General features: G+C 34.7%; 1 protein-coding gene across 9 annotated transcripts in view; it reads left to right on the forward strand.

Annotated features, from left to right (window-relative positions):
- The window catches only part of LOC136026982 (rho-related BTB domain-containing protein 1-like), a 218,748-nt gene that overhangs the window by 102,928 nt on the left and 91,617 nt on the right, over positions 1–24,203 (forward strand). For all 9 annotated transcript variants that reach the window (XR_010617465.1, XM_065703854.1, XM_065703855.1 and 6 more), the window contains one exon: positions 21,879–22,086. Coding sequence is in view for 8 of the 9 variants with exons in the window: in XM_065703854.1 (XP_065559926.1) it covers positions 21,879–22,086 (208 nt within the window). In the remaining variant the exon portion in view is untranslated. The remainder of the gene's footprint in view (positions 1–21,878; positions 22,087–24,203) is intronic.

A 24,203-nucleotide genomic window follows, 5' to 3' on the forward strand; every position in this document is an offset into this window, starting at 1 on the left:
AACCATGGCTTAGCACAACATTTGCTAAGTTAGTATGGCATAACCTCTTGTATATAATTATAATTCTCTTAAAAAACTCAAGCAAGCCTAGTTTTCAGAATTCTACAAATATTCGGCAATATTGCGTTTTTCGTTTATTTAAGCTAGTTTTGTAGATATATCTTGCATAATCTCCGTAATTTTTATTCGATTTAAGTTTCAGTTTGTCTCTGTATAAGAAACTTTGTTTTTTTACATTTATTTTGTCTGTTTTCACTAAAATAAGAGTCACAAGAAGGACCTCTGTCTAACTTAGAGTATGAAACCAAAGAAGTCAACATGAGTTTTTTGTTAAAATAGGGCATTAGATATAGGTTTGGCTTCCCACTCCCTTAAACTTTCTTACGAAAGTAAACCAGTTCAAAATAGGGATGATACCTTTTTATTGACAGTGAATAGACATAAAATTATTTAACTCTTTTTTTTTTTAGAAAAAAAGCAAACTCTGACAGGGTTTTAACTGTAGAAGCTCTTACTAGGCTAACATTTTTGATTAGGATGGGGTTTCTATGTAAAGATGTTTCTATTGAAGAGATAATTTCTTCTACTGGGACTTTATTAGTTTTAAAAACAAAATTTCGGACCTTTTTCTAATACGGAACTTTTCTTGTAACGTTAAGGTCAATCTCCTAGGTTGAAAGCAAATTCTATTTCCAATAACATTGAAATACGTTACGAGATTTTCCTCCTTTCTCATTGCTTAATTGCTCCTTGAGGGTTGTACCAGAATATCTAAAGACTGTTGAATTTCCCTGAACATTAAGACCGGATTTAAAGGGAATTTAGATTTTTCACATGTCTAATTGGTAACAGCTGACCATTTGAATTTGGTTGATTACAAGTCAGATAACAGTTTAGCATTTGAATTTTCACGATGGGCAGAAAAAAAAATACAAAAACAAAAAAAGGGGACGGGAAAACCTGAGACATTAGTAAGTTCTATCTCAACGTTATAGTAGAATGTATTACTTTTATTCATTTACAAGTTACTATTTCAAACAGTTCGTGGTAAAAAAACTGTAGTAAGAAGCGACTAGGCTCAATAGTGACCAAAACTCTAAAAAACAAAGTTTTGATACAAATAGTTACATCAAAAGAATTGCATTTTAATACTAATTTTAAATATATAAGTTTCATAAAGTGTAGTTTTTACCGGCCAAAAGTTACGAGCCTGAGAAAATGTGCCTTATTTTAGAAAATAGGCGGAAATACCCTCTAAAAGTCACAGAATCTTAAAAAAATCACACCATCAGAGTCAGCATATCCGAGAAACCTACTGTAGAAGTTTCAAGCCCCTATCATAAAAATGGTGGAGTTTTGTATTTTTGCCAGAAGACAGATAACGGGTGCGTATTTTTTTGTTTTGTTTTTTTTTTTTGTTTTTTTTCCTCAGGGGGTGATCGTATCAACCTAGTTGTCCTAGAATGTCGCAAGAGGGTTCATTCTAGCGTAAATTAAAAGTTATAGTGTCCTTTTTAAGTGACCAAAAAATTGGAGAGCACCGAGACCCCCTCCAACACACATTTTTCTCCAAGGTCACCGGATCAAAATTTTGAGATAGCCATTGTGTTTAACTTAGTCAAAAACCTAATAACTATGTCTTTGGGGATGACTAAATCCACCACAGTTCCCGGGGGAGGGGGCGGCAACTTATAAACTTTGACCATTGTTACACATAATAGTTGTTAATTATGAAGTGTACAGACTTTTGGGGGGGACTTTTTTTTGTGTTGGGTTTAGGGTGGGTTGGGAGGGGGGCAGGTTAAGTGGGAGGATCTTTCCATGCAGGAATTTTTTCATGAGGGAAGAGAATTTCCATGAAGGGGGTCGTAGGATTTTCTAGCATCATTTACAAAAAAGACAACGAGGAAAATTATTTTTTTTTTTCAACTGGAAGTAATGATCAACATTAAAACTTAAAACGAACATAAAATATTACTTATATAAGGGGGTTCATCTCTTCCACAATACCTTGCTCTTTACGCTAAAGTATTTTTAGTAACTCTAACTAGTTATTCTACGGTCTTTGTGATTCAAGGGTCATTCTGAAAGATTTAGGACAAAATTCAAGCTTTATTGTAAAGAACGAGGTATTGACGAGGGGGGCAAAACCCCCTCACAATAAAAATATACAATTATATAAGTTCGTTGCATAAGCTAGTTCGTAAGGTACGTATGTATATTACTAACAAAAACGTTTGTAAAAAAAATAAAACAAATCTAGTTGTATTTTTAAGTAACCAAAAATTGGGAGGTAACTAGGCCTCCTCTCCCACCCCCTTTTTTTACCGAAATCGTCCGATCAAAAACTATGAGAAAACCATTTAGCTTGTAATTAACATAAAAATTGCTTCTCCAGACTAAACATCCGTATGATATATGGGTAGATTATTGCAAAATATATCGTGCGAAGTGTATGTTCCGGCAGAATATGCTTCAATCTTTTGAGGATGCCAACTCCAAGTGCAACTTTGGTGGAGATAATGTCGCTATGATGCTTCTACGATAGATTAAAATCAATATGGAAGCCGAGGGTACCGCAGTGATATAGCTTGTAAAATAGGTTTTTCACCAAATAGAACTTTACTAAATACATCAACAGAATCACCCACTCCACAGAATGTCAGTAAAAAATTTTTCTTTACATTCACACACAGCAAACTTAAACTCGTAAACATCTCTAATCTTTTGAGAGTAATAAGAGCTTTTGCTATTAAATTATCTGCAGATTTTGCAAATTTTGTTAGCAATAATGTTAGTAATATATGTATCCTTTAGATAAACGTGCATCATGTTCACGTAAACTAAATAAAGTAAAGGGCCCAGCACAGACATTTTGCTATTTATAATGTTAGATATCGTCGTATGAGTGTCTACACCAGGTAACTACTTTAACCCATGAAATATAAGGCTATCAAGCATGGACTCTTGATCATAATTATCAAGCTTTTTTTCTATTCGACCAATTCTCTCGTCCAAATTTTCAATTTTGAAATCTCAGACTACCTAGTAGAGCCTGCTCAATTTTTGCAAACTATGGATTAAACTCGAGCGTGATTGAATCATAAACCTGGCTGATTATCAGTTCAGTACCTTCTTTTTTCAGTGAATTTGGATCATTGAACTTTTCAGTAACTGAAAGTAAATGAATGTAAGGAGCAACATTAAAACTTAAAACGAACAGAAATTACTCCGTATATATAGGGGCTTTTCCTCCTAACGCCCCGCTCTTTACGCTAAAGTTTGACTCTTTCTATTAACTTTATTTTTAAAACAGTAAGAAACTTTAGTGTAAAGAGTGAGGCGTTGAGGAGGAAAAGCCCCTTTCATATGCGGAGTAATTTCTGTTCGTTTTAAGCTTTAATGTTGCTCCTTACTTTCATTTAAAAAAGCTTGTTTTTTTTTTATTTAATTTCTGGACGTTTTTGAATTAATTCATGTTTTGATCTTGGCTCTCCGCACATAATAATTAAAGCGAAAATTTGCACATGAATTAATTGCAATTAATCGGAATATTTTGAGAAAAAGGAGCGAGGGAGGAGGCCTAGTTGCACTCCAAGTTTTTGATCACTTAAAAAGCAACTAGAACTTTTAATTTTTTACATATGTTTTTCATTGGTAAAAAAATATTCGTAATTACGAATGAACTTACGCAACGAACTTCTATATTCGTATGTTTTTATTGCGTATATGAGGGGGTTCAACCCTCGTCGATACCTCGCTCTTTACATTAAAGCTTAGATTTTGTCCCAATTCCTTAAGAATGACCTCTGAATCACAAAGACCGTAGAATAAATAGTTGAAATTACTAAAAATACTTTAGCGTAAAGAGTGAGGTATAACGAGAAGGTAAACCCCTGATATGCATAATAATTTTTGTTCGTTTTAAATGCTGCTCCTTACTTTCAGTAGAAACAAACTTTTCATATTTATTTTTTCATTGTTTTTTCAAATAATGCTCGAAAATCCTGCGCCACCTTAATTGAAATTCACTTCCTCCATGAGAGGTTTCTCCATGGAAATATCCTCCCATGTAACCCTCCCCCCTCAAATCTCCCCCCTAAACCAAAAAATCCCCCTGAAAACGTCTGTACACTTACCAGTAGCCATTGCTATATGTAAACATAGGTCAAAGTTTGTTCAAGTTCAAGTTCAAGTTCTGTTTATTACTACATAATTTCAATATAAAAAACCAATTTGGCAGAGAGAGGGCTCGAGGCCAAATGGCAAACAATTAAATAAACTGTATGCTATAACTACATCAACATAAAATAATATCATAAATTAATCATAATCCATCCAGGTTCCAGATTCAAACCACCAGACTGAGTTGGGATTTACCGCTATAAACCACACATTTATTATTTATTTACTTAATTTATTTTTTTCCTTTTTTTTTTTTTTTTTTTTTTTTTTTTTTTTTCTTTTTACTTTAAACATTTTCTATGAGCATTGATTTTGTTTTGTTTTTCAGCGTATTAGTAGAAAGTTCAAGTTTGATTACATTATGATAACTTTGCCATACCCTCAATATTGTGTTTCTCAATGAAAATCTTGATCTTTCTGAAATTATCAAGGGTTGCCGGGCTTTACAAGGATTACGCGTGTTATGGTCGTGATCGGCCTTAGTTCCAGAAAATAGATCGGGTTCATAAAAATATTCAGGTAGGGAATTTGAATGATGTTTTTTCTTAAATAAAATAGAATGAAAAACAATAAAAGATTCAAGGGGCAAAATGTTCAAAAAAAGAGGAAGACTTTTAGTTGACGACTTATTAGGGCAAGAATCAGGAGATGGTACAAAAAGCTTAAGAATTCGGAGAGCTTTATTCTGCTGCCTTATCAATGGTAATATATTCGATCGAAAAGTATTCAAATATACAAGAGGACAGTAATTTAAGTAAGAATGAATTAGCGAAAAATAAATACACCGCAGGGCATCATAAGGGAGAAAGGGTTTAAGAAGCCTGATCATACCGACGTTCCTTGCAACCTTTACCCTCAGGCAATTTATGTGCTCCTTCCAACTTAAATTCGAATCAACTATCACTCCTAGATACCGAAGATGGTGGACTCTGCTGATCGTAGTATCACATTTTTCAATTGTTAGGGAATTAAAAGTTGGCAATGCTTTTGAAATCCGAGAGAAAATCAGGAATTTGGTTTTAGATGTATTAATACATAAATTATTCGCTGCGAACCATTCAAGCAGATATGTAAAAACTTCTTTCATTTTTAAACGTAGTACAAGTTCAGTAGGACCACTAATATTGAGGGCTGTGTCATCCGCGAATAGAACCGTGAGGCCGAGATCTTTCATAGAATTATCAATATCGTTAATATAAATTAAAAATAAAAGGGGGCCAAGGATTGACCCTTGGGGAGCTCCGACTTGTCCATCCAAAGAGATCAGTTCAGATCTCGTAGTATCAGCATCAACATACTGGCTTCTCTCAGACAGAAATGACATGATCAGGTTATTAGCAGGTCCTCGAATACCGCAATTCTCAAGCTTTCTCCGTAAAATCTTATGACAGATTGTATCGAATGCCTTTTTTATGTCAATAAATATAGATGCTGGAATTTCACCTCGATCAAGAGCATCATGAATATATTGCGTGACCGCTAGGATAGCTTGTTCCGTTGAATGGCTTTTCCGAAAACCGAACTGTGACTTACTAAAGTATTTGTGTTTTTCTAGGAAATTATTTACTCTCTTGTAAATGCACCGTTCAATAACTTTCTCAAACGCGGAAAGGATTGAAATAGGTCTATAATTAGATGGGTCTTTAGGGTCTCCTCCTTTGTGCAGAACAATAACACGTGCAGATTTCAAACATGATGGGAACTTCCCGCTCCTGAAACAAATATTCACAATATGCACAAGGAGGTCAGCTACATTAGCAATAATTAGTTTTAACAGTCGGGTAGATGAACCGTCTATCCCTTCAGCTCCACCAGGTTTTAGAAGATTAACTATGTTTATCAGCTCTTCTTTTGAAGTCGGTGTTAAAAATAGCGAAGACAAAGAAGATGGAGGTAGGTAATCTTCAAACTTATTTCTTTGTTCAGAATTATTAGCAGCTACAGACTCCTTTACCGTACGTATACCAACATTGGCAAAATGCTTATTAAACACGTTTGCTATACCAGGTCTATCAGACACCAGTTCAGGACCATGATTTATAGATTCAGGAAATTTTGACATTTTTTTCTTTCCAATAATTCCATGGATAATCTCCCAAGATTTTTTGGGGGAACCCGAAGCTTCTGCAAAAAGTTTCGTATAATGTGACGCTTTTGCTGCACGGATCACTTTAGTTAAATTGTTTTTATATAATCTGAATTTTTCCTTGTTATCTTCACTTGGGTTCTCTATTCGGATTTTATAAAGTTGATTTTTTATTTTAATTGATCGGACAATCCCTTTAGAGATCCAAGGTTTTCTTGGCTCTTGGCGTCTTGATTTACTTGTTTTCGCAGGACACGCACGATCAAAAGCCTTTTCAAATTCTTGTATAAAATAATTAGTTGCTTGATCAACATCCTGATTATCCAAACACGGACTACGGTTAATATTATTTAATTGGTTTCTAAGAGATTCAATCGATTCTGCATCAAGCTTTCGAGTTTTCCGTTCAGGATGTTCTACTTTTGGCTTATCAAGTGTAACTTCTGAAAGGATTAAAAAATGATCAGAATCATCATAAATAATCACATCACATGTTTTCAGATCCAGGTTGGTGAATAAGTTATCAATTAAAGACGCGGTAGTGTCTGTGACGCGAGTAGGGATACGGCATGCAGGAAGCATTCCAGTACTAAGGAATGAAGAAATAAATTCATTTGCTAAGCTAGAATTATTTTGAGCTTGTTTGAGTTTAGACGGAGCAAGGAGGTCGATGTTAAAATCCCCCATAAATAGTAGTTTTTTATACCGACTTAGCATGGAAGATAAAAGTTTATTGAGAGATTCCAAAAATTTGGCTGGTGACCCACAAGGCGGTCTATATAACACACAGCAAAGCAGAGTTTCACTCTTAGTTTCAATTTCCACAAGGATAAATTCAAAAAGCATTTCTTCATAAAGGTTATCAAAATCCGTAATAATTTTAGTTGCCAGTTCATGTTTAACAAACATACTAATACCACCGTGTTTCCGTGTTTCTCTGTTCTTAAATAAATGTTTATACCCATCTATACGAGCGAGGGGGGCAGACGACTCAGAAAGGAATGTCTCACAAGCCCCAAAAATATCAACTCCGTGATTAGCAAGGAACAACGACAATTGGTCAAGGCTTTTTAACAATCCCCTACAGTTAAGGGAAGCGATTCTTAAACTTCCAGGCGTAGGTCGGTATTTAGGGACTTTTTCCGGTAACAAATAATTATTTTCAGGGAGGTTATCAATAAAAAAATCACGATCATCTTTACTATAGATTCCCAGCTTTGAAAAATGCTTTGCAAGATCCAGGGGACTTTTTTGGAGACGGAGTAGTTTTTTAGCGGTATTTCCCAACTCATTTAAATTACTAAATATAATGACTTACCAAAGAATCCGGGGGTTTGAATCTGGATGGATGGTTACTTACACGAGACTGTGTACCAAACAGAAAGACATGTGATGACACTGAAAAATAAGAACCAGGACAGAAACGGAACTTGATTATTTCTACTACTACTACTAGGTCTAGAAAAAAGCACAAAGACTTGCAGCCCCTCCCACGGGGACTGCGGGGGAGTGAGACGTCCCTAAAGACATAGTTATTAGGTTTTTCGACGATGGTGAATAAAATGGCTATCGCAGAATTTTGATCCGGTGACTTTTGGGAAAAAATGAGTGTGGGAGGGGGAGTAGGTGCCCTCCAATTTTTTGGTCACTTAAAAAGGGCACTAGAATTTTTAATTTCCATAAAAATTAGCCTTCTTGCGACATTCTAGGACCACTCAATCGATAAGATCACCCCTGGAAAAAAAAAGGAAAAACAGAAAAAAAAAAAAAAAAAAACCAAATAAACACGCATCCGTGATCTGTCTTCTGGCAAAAAAATGCGAAATTTCACATTTTTGTAGATAGGAGCTTGAAACTTCTACACTATGGTTCTTTGATACGCTGAATCTGATGGTGTTAAGATTGTATGACTTTTAGGGGGTGTTTCCCCCTATTTTCTAAAATGAGGCAAATTTTCTCAGGCTCGTAACTTTCGATGGGTATAACTGGTCTTGATGAAACTTATATATTTAAAATCAGCATTAAAATGCGATTCTTTTGATGTAACTATTGGTATCAAAATTCCATTTTTTAGAGTTTCGGTTACTATTGAGCCGGGTTGCTCCTTACTACAGTTTGTTACCACGAACTGTTTGATTGGTTATATTTTCCAGCAGATGACTTCTTGTTTTCTCCAGCTGGGCTTCAGTTGTAGCTAATTGTTCGTAAATCAGGGCGATACTTGAAGACACCGAGTTAGACCCTAATTTATCTCTTGCTTCCAGGGCTTAAAAGGTCTTAGAAAAAGTTTCGTAAATTTCTGTGGTATTAGCAAGTTTATGTGGCACTTTGTATTTACAAAGTGACATATAGTGATCGTAAATTCTGTCAGTCTGTCTGTCTGTCTTTCCCTGTTTTGCTAGTTTAGGCACTTCCAGATAAGCTTGGACGATGAAATTTGGCAGGCGTATCAGGAACCAGACTAGATTAAATTAGAAATAGTCATTTTCCCAATTCGATCATCTGTGGGGAGTGGGGAGACGGTTAATTCAGAAAAAAGACCGGTTTGAAACTTGGTGGAAAAAATGAGAACAAATCCTAGATACGTGATTGACATATTCGGGACGGGTCCGCTCTATTTGGAGAAGTAGGGAGGAGGGTTAATTGTGAAAAATGAGAAAAATCAGTACCAGACAAGATTAAATTAGAAATAGTCATTTATCCGACTCGACCGTCTGTAGGGGGGGGGGGGGGTGGTGGAGGGACGGTTAATTCGAAAAAATGAGGTATTTTTAAGTTACGAAGGAGTGATCGAATCTTAATGAAATCTCATATTTAGAAGGATCTTGCAACTCAGATCTTTTATTTTAGATCTGGCTGAATCCAGTTTCATTGGGGGGAGTGTTGGGGGGGACCCCACAATAAGCACACATCCAAGATACGTAACCGACGTAACTGGACCAGATCCACACTCTTTGGGAGAGTTGGGGGGAGGGTAACTTGGAAAAATTAGAAAAATGAGGTATTTGTAATTTATGGACGGGTGATAAGATCTTAATGAAACTTCATATTTAGAACGATCTTGTGCTTCAGCACTCTTGTTACAAACCCTGACAAGATCCGGTGACAGTAGCCAGAGGCGGAGGGGGAAACCAAAAATCTTGGAAAATGATTAGAGTGAAGATATCGGGATAAAACTTGGTGGGTAGAATAAGCAAATATCGTAGATACGAGATTGACGTAACTGGACGGATCCACTCTCTTTGGGGGAGTTGGGGAGGGGAAGGGTTAATTCTGACAAATTAGAAAAAATGAGGTATTTTTAACTTAGGAAAGAGTCATCAAATATCAATGAAATTTGATGTTTGGAAGGATATCGTGTCTCATAGCTCTTATTTTAAATTCCGAACGGATCCGGTGATATTGGGGGGAAACTGGAAGGGCAAAAATTATGGGAAACGCATAGAGTGGGGGGATCGGAATGAAACTTGGTGGTAAAAACCATCGTAAGTCCTAGATATGAGATTGACGCAACTGGAACGGATCTGCTCTCTTCGGGAGAGTTGGGAGGAGGAGGGTTAATTCTGAAAAATAAAAGAATAAGGTATTTTCAACTTACGAAGGAGAGATTGGATTGAAATTTGAAATTATTGATATTTCCTTATTGAAATTTGATATTTCCAAGGATATCATGTCTCAGAAAACACTTAGAGTATAGGGGTCGTGATGAAACTTGATGGTAAAAATAAGTACAAGTCCTAGAAACGGGATTGACATAGCCGGAACGGATCTGCACTCTTTAGGGGATTTGGGGGGGGGAGGGGGAGGGTTAATTCTAAAAAATACACAAAATTAGGTGTTTTAACTTATGAAAGAGCGATCGTACCTTAATGAAATTTCATATTTAGAAGGACCTCGAAAACCAGATCCCCTATTTTAAATCCCTACCAGATCCAGTGTCATTAGGGGGGGGGGCGGAAATATTGGAAAACGCTTAAAGCGGAGAGATCAGGATGAAACTTGGTGGAACGAATAAGCACACGTCCAAGATAGGTGACTGACATAACCGGCTCGGATCTGCTCTCTTTGGTGGATTGGGGGGGGGGGGAGTAATTCGGTAAAATTATAAAAAATGAGGTATTTGTAACTTGCGAACGGGTGTTCAGATCTTAATTAAATTTGATATTTAGAAGGATCTTGTGCTTTAAAACTCTCATTTCAAATCCCGACCGGCATTAAGCCTTTGATTTTCCTCTTAAAGCAAGCTATTGATTCTTAGAATTTTACTAGAGCTCACATCACATGAGCTCTTGGCTCTTCTTGAGCTCGTCACAAGTGCCATATGAGCTCTTAGCTCTTGTTTTTGACGAATAGTATATAAATATAAGTAGATTCAAAAATTTATTAAATACCCCTAAGAGGTTTCCTTCCTCCCTTACCTGTATTTATGACCCCAGGGCAAGATTGCCCAATGTTTATTATGTACCTTCAAGAACATATGACTTTAAATGACATTAATTTAATAGTATATGCATTACTCTGTAAAGCAAAGTATATGATTACCGCGGTTCCAAACCGGGATAATCAGTCATTTATGAACGAGCCTATAAATCGTCAACTATATAAGATGTTGGGGAAAAACCAAAATATTCTAAGATACGGCACTATTGGGAATAAAATGAGATCCCGTGGAACTAAAATGGACGAATATCCTACAACTTTAGATAAAAAAAATAATGTTCGTATATTTTATAGGCCTACAATCGGCGTTTCTTTACTTTTAAGAGCCAATAATGTTTAAAATAATGTGTTAAAGAATAACGTTCTTTTTTTAAAATAATATTCATACATTTTATAGGCCTACAATCGTTATTTCTTTACCTTTAAAGGCCGACAATGTTTAAAATAATGTGTTTTTAAGAATAATGTTCTTTTTAAGAATAACTTTCTTTTTAAAAATAATGTTCATACATTTTAAAGGCCTACAATCAGTGTTTCTTTACTTTTAAAGGCCAATAATGTTTAAAATAATGTGTCTTTAAGAATATTGTTCTTTTTAAAAATAAAGTTCATACACTTTATAGGCGTACAATCGGTGTTTCTTTACTTTTAAAGGCCAATAATGTTTAAAATGATGTGTTTTTAAGAATAATGTTCTTTTTAAGAATAATGTTCTTTTTAAAAATAAAGTTCATACATTTTATAGGTCTACAATCGGTGTTTCTTTACTTTTAAAGGCCAATAATGTTTAAAATGATTTGTTTTTAAGAATAATGTTCTTTTTAAAAATAATGTTCATACATTTTATAGGTCTACAATCGGTGTTTCTTTACTTTTAAAGGCCAATAATGTTTAAAATGATGTGTTTTTAAGAATGATGTTCTTTTTAAAAATAATGTTCATACATTTTATAGGCCTACAATCGGTGTTTCTTTACTTTTAAAGGCCAATAATTTTATATGCTTTGTAACAGCCGTGTAACCTAACAAATTCCCATTCGTATGAGGTGTTAAAAATGATATTGCCTCAAGGTGTTGTTGCCAATTATACATGTTTTCAACTTCCTTTTAAATCTGGTCGTAATAATAAGGAGATGTCAACATTCTTAATGATATTCTGGCAAACCCCTTAAGGAGTGCTTAAGCCAATGAGAAAGGAGAAAATCTTGAATACTAAGAATTATTGCTAAAAATCATCTCTCATAACTACAAACTTAAGAATCTTTGGGATTATTAATCAGTATAAGATCTACAAAATGACACAAAAATCAAGGCTGTATGATTAGTACAACTCTTTTAAATAGTAAAGGAAGAATATCTTAAATGACAAATTTTAAAGGAAACTGATGATAATAAAAAAAAAAATTCACGGCCAAAAATTTTGAAATCCTGTGGCAAATCGAGAGGCTACTTTACAATTCTCTACATCTTCCAAAAGTAACTTTATTACTACTTTTAAAAATTAGAGGTGTCCCCACTAATTAATTTTTTATGAAGCTCTAAAGAATAAAAATGCAAATTTGTTCGGCCTATTCATGTTAAAGCTTTCAATAAGGCCACAATAATTTTTTCATCAAAGAATCTGCTCGTGTCTGCTGTTAATACGCATTTCACTGCTATAGGAAAATAGCATTGGCTTCAAACCTCGGAGATTGACCTTAAGGTCCTTGATGAAAAATTAATTATACCCGGTCCAAGAGTTGACGAAGGTATTACGGCTTTATTTTTAGATATTTTTGAAAATTTTTTAAGTAGTCTTCCTCTGGAAAGGTGAAAGTCATGATTGAAATGATTTCTTGCTGTTTGTTGAATAAAACAAAAATCACTTGCACTCACCTTTTTTTATATTATATTTTCCAGGAAAAGTTTATCTTTCACTAATAAAGCTCTTTTTCTCCTTTTATCTTTAAAGTTATAAATAAAATTATAAGAGTTAAATAATTTTATATCTATTCACTGTCAATTAAAATGTATCATCCCTATTTTGAACTGTTTTACTTTCGTCATGGAAAGGCAGTGTGGTCTTCGAAGTTATCTAAACTTTCTTACGAGATAGGTGCAACATTGTCACGTAGATGAAGGGTCCGAGGGGTTAAGACGAAGTCATTAAGATAGATTTACATGAGGCGTGTAGGTTGCTCAGCTTTTAAGTGAGCTCTTACACACCTCTACCATGTTGCAGTAGCCTTCTAGCTATGACAGAAAGAGATAGAAATAAGTAAAGAAATAAGTAAAGAAGAGATAGAAATAAGTAAATAGATAGAAATAAGTAAGAAGATGCATGCTACCCATGCAAAAACAGTGACTTTCATATTTTTTAATATAGAGGGCTCAAAACCTATGGATTGGGTTTTTTTTAACTTTTTTGTCCAAAAATTGATGTTTTATGGCAGAAAACACCATTTCGCTGTGGCATGATCTCTTTTGTTACTAAAAAATGACGCTAGATGTTCGATTCTCATCTAAATAAGCCATCTTCCAATATTCTATAACCACTGGCTCATACGATCACCTCTGTGGAAAAAAGGGGACAAAAGTAGAGATCTCAGTGATACTCATGAAAGAAAAAATATTTTCCTTGTTATTCATGGTATTTGGGCTGTAAATTTCCAGTCTGAGGGTTTTAACAGTGGCGATCTCAATGTTCTTCTTTTCATTTAAATCTGCCGCCATTTTTATGGGTTTTAAGCTCTTTTTCAAAATGCCCCAAAAATTGTTTTTGTATTATCTGAATCACCCTTAAATGAGAGCTTTTTCTCTCACTAGGAAAGTTTCTTTTTTTTTAAATGCAGTTTTGAAGTTTTGGTTACATTGGGCTTCGCCTTTGCAACCATGATAAACTGCTGCATTACGATGAAACGCATTTCTTGGACCAGACATTTATTGAAAATAATTTCTGATTTAATGCATTTTCCTGTTCTATAAATCAAAGCCACTATTATATGGATCTCATAGTCTTCTGAGCGTGACATTTCCAGCTTTTCAGGGATAGAAATTAATTACCTCTAGAGAAAGTTATTTGGGAGAGAAAGCCATTCAAGAACAGTGTTAGTTTTGGCTGGCTTATGTAGGACAATCATTTTCTGGGCTTGGGTGTTGATCAGTCAAGTGTCAAGAACGTGGGGGGGGACTGGATTTATTTTGATATTTGAAAAGTTGTATATTTTGATTTGAGTTTTATCTTTTGAGTTGAGAGTATTTTATTTTGGGTGGCACTTACCCAGGAAACTTTTCGGTGGAAGAGTTTTTCTTACCATTTCCTAAATATGTATGAATTTGGACAAGGGGGAGTTAGTTGCGACACGGTTCAAGGTTGTCCCCCTCACTCACACAAACTTAGAATCCTTATATGACTCATATTTAATCAAGGTGTGATTTGTAACAATGTAACTTAAATGTTCTTTGATTTTAGACTTCTGTTGCAATATTAGCCACAGATTTGTAATCAAGGATGTCAGAAATCTCAAACTTTAATTTTGGAAACACTGTCATATCATATGCCATATAAAACCTCAAATTTTAATTTTAAAATGAATATCATAGATGCTGCAAATTTTTAAAATTTGCATTCATTGTGTTTTGGTATACCACATTCATGCTAGGATCTTAATGATTTTTGAAGATAAACACTATATAATCCCTATATAATCCCTGAATAATTATGAGCCAAAAAGGGTGCAATATTTTAATTTGTGAAATTTGGATGGACATGGATTTTTGAAGGACAAGGCCATAGGGTCCTTATTTTTGTTGAAAATTAAACGCTCTGTGATTTAAATTAGAATAGTCTTGGATTAGATCTTAAGATTTATAACGGTAGCGTAATTTCGTCAAAATCTTATGGTGGGGGGCAAAGTTGGAGGTAATTTTCTCAAATTAAATGAAAATGACAGTGAAAACAGAAAAATGATCCATATTTTACCATAAAGGCAAAGATATACTAAAGAAAACTGCCCTTTTTTGGGGTACTTTAATTATGCAGGCTTATCTTAGTTTTGACAATAATTTTTGCAGAAACTAAATTTCAGCTGGGGGGGGGGACTGAGGTCTGGGGGGGCAAACTTGTGTCTAGGTATTTGGACAGTGTGAAGTTAGAAAACAATTCTTACTACATAATATTCAGAATACTTTTACGTAACACATTAGGCATGCAGACCAGCTATGCTTTACTCCCCCCCCTCTAATTTGTGAATATATAGCCCAAATTTGTTTCTTAAGTATTATATTTTTATGTTACCTTGGTATATTTCATTAGGATTGAGCATCAGAGAAACATACTTGAAGAATATTAAGTAGGGCGTATATCATACATGTACCTTAATAGTTTTCTTAAGGTTTTCTTAAGGTTTTAATAGTTTTCATATTCCTATTATCATGTTTCCCCCAATATACAGGTAAGGCTCTACCATATTAAAATTACCAAGAAAAAGTGCAGTCAAGATTATGGTTATTTAATGGAACAAAACTTGATTATTTATTGATAACCGAGCACGTCGTTGGCAAAAACATGGGTATGTGACTGGAATAAGATTATTGAACCTTTTACTGCCGTATGTATTGCCAATGAGGGTTTTTGGCAATGATCGGCTTTTTTTTTTTCATGAAGAAACCTGATTACCAAAAAAATTTATCGTGATAGTAGTTTTGTTTGTCATAGTTCCTGCAGTACTGTACCATTGTAGTTTTTTTTTTGTTTTCGCCGTAAGGCTTTTTTTTTAATTTTTAATAGTAGTTTTGTTTGTCATAGTTCTTGTAGTACTGTACCATCGTAGTTTTTTGTTTTCGCCGTAAGGCATTTTTTGCGTGAAAAAAAATGCTCATTACAGCGTCATGTTCATTTCCAAATATGGACCTAAACCTTTTTTTTTTAAGGTTTTTTTTTTACTTACTGGAGGTTGGTCTTTATAGCAAAAACAAAAAACAAAACAGATATTGAAACCACATTTAAAGCTTGTGCATCTTGTAGTCTTTTCTCCTATGAAGGATAGCGTGGCTTGAACACCCGACTATAGAGTACAGAAGCAAAAAGAACCAATCTATGGCTAGTTGGAAGAAAAGAGGTAACTACGGGAAAATTTCGCCTGTGTCCAAACAAGGCGTCTTCAGCGTGGAGAAGAAAGAATATCGGTAACTTTGTCGAGATAATTATATCTACAGTATCGATATATTTTGAAACATCAAGGACCTTGCTACCTAGACTGAGTCCAGTACCTGGGTTTTGGGCCTTTACCCTTTTTTTCCGTAAGGCTATTTTTGCGTGAAAAAAGTACTCATTACAATGTAATATTCATTTCCAAATTTGGACCTAAGCCTTTTGTTTGTTTTAACGTATTTCTTTTACTTGCCGGAGGTTGAGTTTAATAGCAAAAATCTGGTATTGAAACCAAAGTCAAACCTTGTGCAGCTTTCCGTCCTTTCCTATGAAGGATATTGTGGCTCTAACCCCGATTTTTGGCGTATACAGGAAAAAAAAGACAAAAATCTTGAAAAAACAGCGTGTCTATGCCTAGTTGGAAGAAAAGGCGCAACTACGTGAAAACTTCGCCTGTATCAAGCAAGGTGTCTTCGGCGTGGACAAGAAAGAATTCAAATCAGAACTACATAAAAAAAAGAGGTGCTACAGTGGCTTGACATCAACCTTTGAATTAAAATCAAGTAGTTGTGGGTATCAAACCATGGCTAATTATAGAAAAAGCCAAGACAGATAGTCCGATTGAGTGAGAGGCGAATCTGGCATAACCCCTTATTAGGATTGTATAAAAATATGTAGGATGTAGAATATCATAGACAGCGCAATAGCGCTGCCTAAGTAAAGAGCGATGTGGGCACAATGTATTATTTATTTATTTTTTTGGTTTTACACCAGGACAATTCGTATCGAAGGAGTTGGCGTTGAAACTTCGAAAAGGGCTCATTCGATTGGAAACTGAAAGGGCTAGTGTTCTTTTTGATAGTCGAAAATGATTGGAGGGCAACTAACCCCCCTCCCATGCCCACAATTTCCCCAAACACATCCAATCATAATTTTGAGATAGCCATTTTGTTCAGCGTAATTGAAAGTTCCAGAAATTCTGTCTTTGAGGATGAAATACCCCCCCCCACCCAGAGCCCTCAGGGAAAGGGCTGTAACTTATGCCCTGGAGGTATTTGACGTATGTATAGAAAGGATGATCGTATAAGCTTTGGAGGGGGCTCATTGGGGTTCTAATCTGAAGTTTTAGTGTTCTTTTTGAGGTTCAGAGTGATGGTAGGGTGGATACTGCCCCCACACACCTCGTATTTTCCCGAAATACATGTGATAGAAATTTGAGATGATCATTTATTGTCGTAGAATCTTCGAAAAAGGCTCATTTGATAGGAAATTGAAAGGGCTAGTGCAGTTTTTACTAGTCGAAAGTGATTGGAGGGCATCTAATCCCCCTTCCACGCCCACCATTTTCCCAAACACATCCAGTCAAAACTTTGAGATAGCCATTTTGCGAACGTCAATGAAAGGTCCGGAAATAATGTCTTTGACAACCCTCCCAGATTCCTCAGGGCAAGGATTGCAACTTATGCCCTGGACAATATAAGGTACATATAAAGGGTGACCGTATAAACTTTGGAGGGGGGTCATTGGATTGATAATCAGAAGTTCTAGTGCCCTTTTTAAGATTCAGAGTGAGCGAATGGGGATACCCTCCCCACACACCTCGTATTTTCCCGAAACGCATCTGATAGAAATTTTGAGATGGCCATTTGTTGTCGTAGAAACTTCGAAAAGAGCTCATTCGATTGAAAATAGAAATAGAAAGGACTAGGGCCCTTTCTAATAGTCGAAACTGATTGGAGGGCAATAAACCCCCTCCTAAGTCCACCATTTCCCCAAACACATCCAATCAAAATTTTGAGATAGCCATTTTGTTCAACGTAATTGAAAGGTCCAGAAATTATATCTTTGAGGATGACCCCCCCTCCCGCCAGAGACCTCAGGGCAAGGGCTGTAAGTTGTGCCCTTGGGTCATGTAAGGTTTATATAGAAAGGGGGATCCTATAAACTTTGGAGGGGGCTCATTGGATTGGTAATGAAAAGTTCTAGTGTTCTTTTTACGATTGAGTGATCGAAGGGTGGATACACCCCAAACCTCCTGTTTTCCGAAAGGCATCTGATAAAAATTTTGAGATAGCCATTTGTTGTCGTAGAAACTTCATAAAAGGCTCATTCGACTGGTAAATTGAAAGGACTAGTGCCATTTTCATTTGTCAAAAGTGGTTAGAGGGCAACAAGCCCCCACCCCCATGCCCATCAATTCTCAACACACATCAAAGAAAAAAATTCTAGATAGCCATTTTGTTCAGCGTAGTTGAGAGGTCTGGAGAATATGTCATTGAGAATCCCCATACCTTCTCAAGACCAGATCATAATTTGCACTTTACTGAAAAAAAAATGGCTGTGGATTGTCTGTTTAGTATACATATGGTGATATTTATTCCTTAAAGTTTCAATAATTTTTTATTAATTAAAGTTAAAAAAGTTAAAACATTTTAAACGTAATTAAGAGTCAACTTTTAAGAGTCAAAAGTAAATGGAGGGACTTCAGCCCCCCCCCCCAAACCAATCATCCTCCAAAATATATTTGATTTAAATTTTAAGGTAGTCATTTTGTTCAGCATTGTTGAAAGGTCCAGTATTGGGGATGTCAACCTCCCCACAGTCCTCAGGAAAAGAGCTGTAAGTTAGGCAATTCGTTCATTGTTTACACATACTATATTTTATTGAGAAAGGTATGCATGTTTGGACTTTACTTCCCAAGGAGACGAAAGGTATTCAGGTGATTCTTTCAGAGAACGTTGAGGGGAGTGTTGAACTAAATCAAAGTACGCTATGTGTATACGGATTGTCAGAAGAGTACAAGATAGGAATAACTGAGTATATTAATTTGGAAAATTTAGGAAATGATAAGGGAGATGATCAAAAAGGCAAAATTTGTATGCTATCAATACTACTACAGCTACCACCACTACTACTACCATACTTCTCCATTTACAGTATTAAGGAGAAATTTGAACTAAATCAAAAAAACGCTGTGTGCATGTACATTGTCAAAATAGCTTATCTCAAAAGTTGATTTGGGTATTAAGTTGAAACTTTCAGAGAATACTTAAAGGGGAAGATCATGTCACCAAAAGACAATATGGTAATATTACTAATACTACTGTTACTGCTACCTCTATTGCAACTGCTTTCAGGGCCAAGAAAAAGGAGATGAAAATTTCAAGAAGTATATAAACATAAAGGTTATCAAAAGGACATATCAGCAATGTCATAGCAATGGCTAATTGTATTAAGTTGAAACTTCCAAGACTTGATGAGAGGGATGTTCAACTGATCAAAAGGCAAGAGGTTAATACTACTGTGACTACTATTACAACTATGCCTAAGGGTATGAATATGAAATTTTAAAGAAATTTTGAGGGGGAAGATGAACTGAATCAGAACAGGCCCTCTGTATACAGGTTTTCAAAAGGGTGTAACAGCAATATCTTAGGAACAGTTAGGTGTGTGAAGTTGAAACTAACAAGGGCTGTTGTGAAGGATGTTGAACTAACCAAAATAAAATATTTGCATCATAATGCTTCTGCTTCTACTCATACTATTATTACTGTTACTATCATTACTACCTCTATTACTGTTACTGCCACTAAAGCTTAGGCTACTACAATTAATTCTATAGCTACTACTACTGTTAAAACTAAGGATCTTAAGGCGATAAATTTGGGATATATAGAAGTTCTATGGCCACACAGGTTGTCAAGCGGACTCATCAGAAATGCTCCAGGAATAGTAGATGGTATGTATTAAGCTGAAACTTTCAGCGTGTGTTGAATGGGATGTTGAAGAAACCAAAGGTGCTATGCGCATACTACTACTAATGCTGCTACACTTATTGCTACTGCGTAAGCTAAGGGTATTAAGGTGAAGCTTTTAAGAAATATTTAGGCAGATGTTGAACTAAAAAAAAAAAAAAAAAAAAAAAACTATCAGCATGTGGACTTTCAAAAAGGTGACGAAATAATATCTGAATAACAGCTTATATTATTAATTCAGACATTTAAGGGTAAGTTGTGGTGGATTTTGAACTATCCATAAGGCACTATACGCATACTTTTAATACTACCACTACAGTTAGTGTAATTAATGACGCTAAAGGTATCAAGACGAAACTTTTAGGGAGCGTTTAGGAGTTTCAGTTAAAGAAAAAATTGTAGGCCTGCAAGTTTTCAAAAGGGCATCTAAGCAATATCATAGGCAGCACCACTCTATAATGGCTAGAGATATCATTGAAACTTTTAAATGAGATAATTAATTCAAGATCAAAGTTCTGGTGCCCTTTTTAAGAGTAACAAGAGATTGGAGGTCGAGAAGCTCTTCTCTCAAGCCCCTTCATTTCCAAACGCATCCAGTCAATATATCGAGACAGCCATTTTGTTCAGCATAGTAGAACGGTCCAGTAACAATGTCTTTAGGGATATTAGGCATGTCAACTTCCCACAATTATGCAATCGACCCTCTATACTTTAAAACTCAATGTTAATTGAAAATGAAATCAAAAGGCAGTGTATTTATGGTTGCCAATAAGACACCTCTGCAATACATTGAGAACAACTGGGGGTAATAAGTTGAACCTTTTGCGGATACTACTATTACTACTTCTCCTCTTACAATTTAAATAAATAAAAAGATTGTAAGTGTATCCAGGTTGTCAAAGAGCACAAATAGAATCTTTTGGGAGTTATATTAAGTTTTATTGGCAGGTCAACTATATAATATTTTTCAGGTCAGGAAGCTATACAATTGAATTAAAAAATACTGTTTGTCAGGATTAACAATTGTTGAAAAAGTTTCTCCCACATACAAATAGTAACCGATACTATGGATTCTTATAGAAAAAAAAGAAAAGATATAAAATATTATTTTCTTTTTCCATGAAAAAGACTATATCAGTAAAAAACGAACAGAAATTAGTTTAAAAAACTTTTTCATAGACCAAGTTTTTCAAAGAAAAGTAAAGAGCTCCATTAAGCCAAGAATGAGCAAAAGTGAAGTCAAATAATCTTCCAAGTGCAAAACTACCACAGATCACTATAAAAAATAAATGAAATTCAAAACGAATAGAAATTACAATAAATAGCCAAGTCACACTCAAAGCGAGCAAAAATTAACATGATTAGGGTTGACAACCCCCATGCCTTCTCAAGACCAGAACACAATTTGCGCCTTACTGAAAACAAAATGCGTTTGAAATGTTTTCACTTTTCTTAGTTTCATAAATACAAAAATATCAAAACTTAAGGAAAAAATATCAGTACATGTCAATTAAACTGACAATCCAATGTCTTTTATTTTCATTTAAATTTTTGCTTATTTTTGGCTTAATGAAGATCTTTACTTTTCTTTAAAAAAATTGTTTTGCGGAAAAACTTTTTTAAATTATACAATAAAAGAGCCACTATTCTGAACAACAAATAGAAATAAATGGGAATAAAAAGGTGACTTTTTTTTAAATTTTTGCTAGAAACGCATTTATATTTAAAAATCAGGAATGTACATTGGAGAGGGGTGCCAAACCTTGTCCATTCCTATCAATTTTAAGATTATCCTCATATTCCAAATTTTTTTTTGTATGGTTAGATGTTTTTTTGCACTTTTGCCGAGTTCGCTCCGACTTGAAATATTCTCTCAACTGACAAAGTTAATTTTTGCATACTTGGATGAAATACAAATGCATTACTTTGCTTATATTGGTATTTCGTTCCAAAATTCCGACAGTATCTAATCTGGTGGTAATAAAGACTAAATTTGAACATTTGGAGTACAGCTTGGGACAATCTTAGCAAGTAGACTATTTGACTTTAAGCTAGTATGTCTGCTTAGGGCGGAATTCTGCTTTCTTTATTGACTGCTAGATGGCGAACGAGTAATCGAACGCTAGATTGCGTCGGCGATTTCCTTTTCGAAAATGTTGCCGATTTCTACTCTTGTAAATTTCCCCTACTCCCTGTACTATATACTAAAATGATGCCACATTATGTAGCCGTAATTTGTAGCTTTGCCATACGCATAATTTTTATTATATTTCATCTTTTAGACCTACAAGAGAGTGCGATCTTGTGATGCCAGATCAAGCCAGGTCAATTGCCAGCGATATTGGACTTCCCTACTATGAAACGAGCGTTATGACTTATTATGGAGTAAATGAACTATTTGAGAATGCAATAAGAGCTGCCCTCTGTTCAAGACGACAGCATAGGTTTTGGATGGCAAATTTGAAACGGGTCCAGAGACCTATATTGCAGGTAAGATAAGGTTTTCTAACATTGCCAAAAGTTGCTGAACATAAAGTTTGAAAATTTGGAATGGAAACAATCTCAAGGGATAATCGTGTATAAGCTAATGAGTAGCCGAAATTTTTCAAAATAAACCTGTTTGTCTAGTATGAAGGCTGTAGCAAGGAAAAATTAGGGGACAAGATGAATTTTATTATTACTATATATAATATACTATATAAAATATATATGCTATATATAATTACTATATTTTCTTACTCTGGTCTACTATTTTACTAGGATCTTTTAAACAATACATCATCATTAGTAAAAGTAGAACTACACTAGATTGGACTAAGCCATTCTAATATGGAAAACCAGAAACCGTAGTCTTTCATAGAACAGAACTTAAAAAAAACAACTATTGTCTCTTATGCTGCTCAACAAAGACTTTGGCAAAGACACAGTTTTTTAGTTCATAAGGTGTGGCCAATCCATTTGTATGCTATTATTAATATAAAGTCATTGAAGCACCAATCCACCTGAGGCCAAAACAGTTGCACGTGCTCCAGTTCCACTCTGATCTGTTTCAAGTTTCACCTTTTACCCTGCCCCCATTTTCCATTTACATATTCTGATTTACTATAAATCCTTTCTTGTGACTTCTTCTCAGCCCGTTTGTGGACAAACTTTTTTTCGATTGCCCAAAATGTATGGCTCGTTTGGCCAGATCGTGTTTCTCTTGGTGGCCACAGATGAGTCATTTATGTTTTTATATACCAACTGTGTATTTTAATAGATTATGGTCTATCGATGTGATTCTGTTTTTATTTGTTTGTTATTATTAATGGTGGCTATATATTAAGATTTCTATTCAAACTATTAAAAATTAAAGTTATTACAAATTAATTATTTAAAACTTTAGCATTAATAAACGAAGACTTTCACATTCGGGCAATCTAACAGACTTGGGCGATGAATAAGAATTATTTTTTTTCGTAAATTTCTACTAATGTTAGTTATGTAAATGACAGTTTTTTAAGTATTTTCGTTGAATAGTTCGTGTTTGGCAGGCCTTTTTTGCGACGAAATTTTGACGTTTGGAGATTTCAGAAAAGAAACAGGCGACCTCTTCTGATTATCTTGATTCACATTATAATCTCTTTTGGCTATTTTCCCAAAAAATTCTCCATTGGCTTATCAAATTCTTGTTATCCCGATAAAGTATTCCTTATGATGAACTCTAATAATTGAAAATTATTAGTTTAATGATTTTTGATTAATATTAAGTATCAAATTTAATAGAGTAATTATTAATGCATGGGAAGTAAAATAGGAAGTAAAACTTTCCTGACATACATGATTGGACTTACTTGTTTTTATAAAAGGAGTTTTAGACCAATCAACTGCTATGGTAGTTGCCAGAGAGGGGGCAAGGGGGAGGCCTTTATTCTCGGCCACAAAATGGCATTTAAAATATTCATCAAAGGAGAAGAAATACTCCATTGAAGCACTTGTAAAAGTTAAACTCCTGGGTAGTACATGTTCTCGTGGGGAAAATTCCCTGGTGACGTTTTTGTTTCTTACGTGTGAAAATCTTAGATATTCCCCCATACACAACGTACTTATTTATATTCAGAGTGCTGAATGCGAGAAGAATTTCCTAGAAGCATAACAAACCTATTGTGTTCATTTACTTTTTTATTTGTTTATCGTGAAGTACAGAAACTGTCTCCTGAAAATAGTGTACCGTACACAATTGTACGCTGTAGGCCTATATCATCTTGGTGTAAAAAAAAAAAAAAAAAAAAAAAAAAAAAAAAAAAAAAAAAAAAAAAAAAAAAAAAAAAAAAGCTTTTGAGTAATTATAGTTTTAAACAATTACAGATTTAGCTTTTAAGCATTAAAAGCCATAATGAGAAATTGTCAATGAAAAATAATGGAAAATAGGAAATTAGTTTTTTAATATTGTACTCTGAGAGATGATATAAATGTAACAGAATACCGACAAAAGGGGAATGAAATGAATATTATCGAATTCTCAGAAATAGTAAAACAAGGAGCCTTTGACGTCGGGTGCTGATCTAATGGACAATTGTGATTATTGAAAAATAGTGGTTATAATTCTATAAATTTGAGTTTATGGG

Source organism: Artemia franciscana, chromosome 5 (genome assembly GCF_032884065.1).
Source record: "Artemia franciscana chromosome 5, ASM3288406v1, whole genome shotgun sequence".
Lineage (NCBI taxonomy): Eukaryota > Metazoa > Arthropoda > Branchiopoda > Anostraca > Artemiidae > Artemia > Artemia franciscana.